Source organism: Gavialis gangeticus, unplaced genomic scaffold (assembly GCF_001723915.1).
Source record: "Gavialis gangeticus isolate Ggan-Ray unplaced genomic scaffold, GavGan_comp1, whole genome shotgun sequence".
Lineage (NCBI taxonomy): Eukaryota > Metazoa > Chordata > Crocodylia > Gavialidae > Gavialis > Gavialis gangeticus.
This window is the reverse complement of record NW_017729022.1, coordinates 125460393-125465345: the sequence shown is the minus strand read 5'-3', so window position 1 is coordinate 125465345 and position 4953 is coordinate 125460393. Positions and strand designations below refer to the sequence as shown.

At 48.7% G+C, this 4953-nt stretch overlaps 1 protein-coding gene across 4 annotated transcripts in view; it reads left to right on the top strand.

Moving 5' to 3' along the window:
* Positions 1-4953, top strand: part of SLC24A3 (solute carrier family 24 member 3) — a 537093-nt gene that overhangs the window by 519125 nt on the left and 13015 nt on the right. The window contains exon 16 of one of the 4 annotated variants that reach the window (XM_019516136.1): positions 2423-2803. The exons of the other annotated variants lie outside the window; for them this stretch is intronic. Coding sequence (XP_019371681.1) covers positions 2423-2464 — 42 coding nt within the window. The 3' untranslated portion in view covers positions 2465-2803. Of the gene's footprint in view, positions 1-2422; positions 2804-4953 lie in introns of those variants that run through there. 4 annotated transcript variants of the gene reach the window in all.

The window sequence follows — 4953 nt, the reverse complement described above, 5'->3', positions numbered from 1 at the left end:
ACTCTGGTTTAACTTAAATCAGGAAGGGGTCTGGAACAGACATTGCATAAACCGGTTTGACCCAAATCAGTGAAGTCTGATACTACATTCAACCAGGTTTATCTCAAACCAGTTTCAGCCATTTTCAAACTGGTTTATGTGCACTGAACATATGTTCTGTTACAGGCTTAAACTAGTTTCTGAACACATAAACCGGTTTATGTGTAATGTCTGTCCTTAGCCTGTATGTCTCTGAGTAAGCTGGCACTTCCAAGGAAGTTTGCAGCAGATCTGAATCTGGCTGCCTGAGCAGATGTAGTTGCTTTCTGGCATTAGAAGAATAACAAATGCATCTTTAGGAATTAAATGTTCTGCATTTGCTTTACTACTTGGGAGGTGGCTTTTGCTTTCTTCAGCGGAAGCTCTGCCAGGGCTAGAAGTGGGCTCACTAAGGGCCAGGCTCTCTTCTGTCTGTTTGGCATCTAAGACACCTACGTGCAATCCTATTTCACCCTGTTCAAGTCCTGAAAATCCATTAACGCATCTACTTTTATAACACTCCATCATATGACCTTTAAGACTGAGTCACAAAAAAGCAGTGAGAAAGCAGTGGTGGACCCACCCACCTTTTATATGATCTTTTTTCAGGAATTTTAGCACAGTGAATAGAACCACACTTCGGCACCTAAGTCCACTTACACAGCTACTAGTGTGTATAGGATCTGGCCCTTCATGTTCAACTTCAGTGACAGGGTTGCCAACTCTGACTGAAGCTATTCCAGGAGATTTTATCCAACATCTTATATTAATTTATTGTCCTAAAATATCCTATTAAAATCTCCTGAATTGCTTTCAGTAGTTACTGGGACATTGATGCTGATTCTGGTAGACTCCTGGTCAATCTGGGTGGGTTGGCAACCCTATTTAGTGCCCCTACCACTGCTTAGACTGCAAACTGTATATTGCTTGCAGGAGCTGTATCTTGCTCCTAGAGTGAGAATACTTTGCAGTAGCCACTCAGGGACCTGAATGAAGTCATTCCTCAGATTTAAGCACATTTGGTCTCAAACAGGCCTGGTCCTTTCCAGAATGTAAAATGGAAGTAAATTGTGCAAGAGTCCTGTATCCCCCTATTCCTCAGTGACGCTTGCATTTTATGCAGTAGAAGAGGAATATAGCAGCGTGACAGAAGCATAAACAGGACGGAACTAAATCTGGCCCTGAATAGATGGATATTCCTCCCACCTGTGGGGATAAGAGTTCTCCAGGGATATAAATCAACTTAGCTCTGCTAAACTCAAAAGACGCCAAAGATTTACAACAAATGAAAATCTGCCTGATGGCTAGTTTTGTCTGTTTAAATGTAGTTTAACCCAATTTTTCCTTCTGTTGTTGCTCTTTCCACTCTCCCCCCAACTCAGCATGAGTTCTTCCGGGTGTCAGCCCTCACACTGCCTTCCATGTGGCACAACAGAAAAATGTCAAGTACATGTTACCGACACCTGAACCACAGTGGAAACTTCATTCCTTCTCCAGTGAATTTATAATACTTTGCATTTGCCAGCAAGGTGGAGTGGGGAGGGGGAGAGATTGACTCATTGAATTGCATTTTTTTGTGTTCCAGAAAATACAGCTGTGATATCTATTTCAGCCAACTCAGCTTCCTGACAAAATGCATTCCACGGCTAGCACTAATTCCCCAGGGAAACCACCCCTCTCTATTTATAGGGAAGGGTTTAATCCTGCTGTCTAGCAGCAGTATGAGGTCATCAGAAAAAGGTAACGTCTAATAAATGCCTAATATTCAGGGTTCCAAGAGCCTTCCAACATGAACATTAAATTAGGGCAATTAAAAAAAATGCTCTCCCACCATTTCCAAGAAATTGTCTCTTTGTTGGCAGATGACAAACCTCTCAAAGGAAGAGCTGGTGTCATGTAGGATTAGCAAAAACTCTAAAGGCAGGCAGAATGTGTTGGCTTGTGTGTTTAAAATGGCTCATGGTAGTTGCTTCTAGACTGTTTGTCTGGCTAGCTAAAAGACTAAATGAAATCTGTTAAGCTGGAAGGAGGTTTCAGCTGTATGAATACAGCACCCTTACATAAAACCTGGTGTTCAGCTTCCCACCCAGAGCTACTGTAGTGGACAACAATTTATAGAGTGGTTTGCTTTGTTTTTGTAAGGCCAGCACACCTTACCTTCAAGTTCCCTGTATAGGAGGTTCATAACAGGTTAAGAAATGATTAACAGATGTTTTATGCTATATAATAATTCTAAATTACACTAACTTTCCCCCTAAGTGACATCTAAAGAGAGGCTTTTTCTAAAGCTAGGCTGAAAAATGAAAACAAACCAAAACAATCATCCTCTTGGCGTCCTTGTTTATATCATCCCAGATACAGTTTCAGAATTGTCCTTTCCAAGGTGTATTTCCTTGTCTCATAGCAAACCAGTGATGTAACTGAGAGGACCCAGCTGTCTTCATGATGAATGCAGATATTTTCCATGCTCAAGAATAATTCCAGCTGCTTCAGTTATTACTTTTTCCTCCAGACCCTGTTTCAATTGGCATATTTAATACTGACCATTATTAAATATATTGGAACTTGTAAGAAACAATTCCTCATAGGACTGCAGACAAGAGTTACTGTACAACAAAATGAGTATGTCCTAGCCAGGCCTCAAAGGCTCTTTAGAAGAGGTGGGGCAAGGTTCTGCTTTTAGTTATGTTAATGTAACTCCATACTGAGTTTATTAATTGAACCATTCAGGCTCTTTGATGCTGTAGCTTGGGATCAGGATGGGCTGGGGGAGATGTGAATGCAGCATAGCAAGCCTCTGTAAAGAGGGAGAGTTAATAAAAGGAGTCTTGTCCAGACCTCCTTCACCAGAACTGCAGTAGGCACAAGGTTGGAACTCAGAAAGGAGCAGAAAGATTTATAGAGGACACATACAATTAATGCTATATAGGTTTATTGTGTAGTAAACCTGCACTGGGTAAACATCTACACATGTGGCCATTTGGGAGCAGGTTTGCTCCTCCTGGCACTAGCCTGCTCCCAGCCTCCTCCAGCCCTGTGCCATCCCCCTGTAGCAGCTAGGGGAGCTGGAGGTTCCAGCCACAGCTGCCTGTGGCCAGGGGCCCTCTTTAAAAGCTAGCCCTGCACACTGCTCCCTTGTCAGCTGCCTTCCTGGCCCAGAACAGTCTGCAGCTTGCTGTCACAACCCTCTCTGACTCTATGCCCACTGTGTGATGGCTGCTCCACCCCTAGGCCCCGGGAGCAACAACCCATGCCCCAGGCTCTTGTTTGCCACTTTGCTCACTGTACTTCACCAGCACCATGACTGTTGCCTGGCCCAGGTCAGTCTTGGCCCTGCCTCCCCTGCTGTGCTGCACGGCCACCTGGCCAGGCTTACCACAGCATTTGAGGCCCCCTGCCACGCTGTTGCTGGCCAGCCCCCAGACTGCTACCTGACTGAACCCCAGCAGGGACTCCAGTGATGCACATGTGAACACCACCACCGGTGCTATCCATGAGCTCCTGGGGTTCCAGCCTTATTGCCTGTGGGCCCATCCATCCAGCCAGGACTGGTGACTACACATTGTCCAGAGCACCTGGGAGAATGAGCAGCAGCTGGAGTCCTTTTGGATGACCTGAGCTACCTTCCAGGAATCCTCAATCAGCTCCTGCTGCACCTGGAGTGGCATGCTACCACCATGTGGCTTCCCTTCCCCATGGAGACCCAGCTGGCCATCACTGTGCTCAACCTGGCCACGCCCTCCAGGCTGCACTACATCGGCCACCTCTTCGGCGTGGGCAAGGCAACTACCAGAGAGGCCATCCTGGAGGTCTGCAGCACCTTCTAGGACATATTGGGCACACTGCTCTGGGTCCACGACCCCCTGGAGGTGGTGGCGGGGTTCCGCAGCCTGGGCTTCCCCTAGTGCTTCGGGGCCATGGATGGGACCGACGTCCCCATCATCTGCCTGCCCCAGGGTGACTGCCCCTACTACAGCTAGTGGGGCTTTCATTCCATTGTGCTGCAGGCCATCATTGACTACCAGGATGCCTTCACCAATGTAAGCACTGGCTGGGTGGCTAGCACCCATGATGCCCATGTCTTCCACAGATCCAACCTGCCAGCCCTGCTGGAGAGTGGGCGCTTCATACCAGGGGTGGCAGACCTCTAACTGGGCAAGATGACAGTCCTGCCCCTCCTCATTGGGGACCCTGCCTACCCAGTCCTCCCCTGGCTCATGCAGCCCCACACCAGCCAGCTGGACCCCATCCAGGCACATTTCACCAGATGCCTGGGCCAGACCTGCACGCTGATGGAGTGTGCGTTTGGCCACCTGAAGGAACGCTGGTGCATCCTCACTACCCTCCTTGAGCTCACGGAGACCAACATCCTCCAGGTCATTGTCACAGCTTTTGTGCTGCATAACATCTTTGAGGCCCAGGGGGAGCTCTTCTGCAAGATGTGAGCAAAGGAAGTGCAGCAGGCAGAGGATACCTGGCACTGGGAGTGCCAGCTGCAATGGCAGCACCAGTGATGGGCCCCTACCCCAGCCAAGGCCCCAAGCAAGCCATACACCTGGCAGCAGGGACCAGGTGCAAGAGGCACTAGCAGACCACCTGCTCCTACACCTCCCACTGTAGGCTACCCAGATGGCCAGCCCACGCAGACCCCAGGCAGACCACGCACCCCCAGCACCATGCTCACTGCAGACAGTTTTCTCAGAACCACTTTATTCCCCTCCACAAACACAGAGCCCATCCCCCATCCTTCCCCAACAACAATGTCCCTCCCCTGCCCTCGCCAACAACAGAGCCCCTTCCACTTCCCTCCTGAACCACAGAGCCCTTTGCCCACCCACAGAGCTCCTCCACCAACCACCCAACTCACCACTAATAAAGCATGCTCTTCCCCCTGCAGACTATGTGCAGTGTGTTCTGTATGCCCTTCTGGGGTGG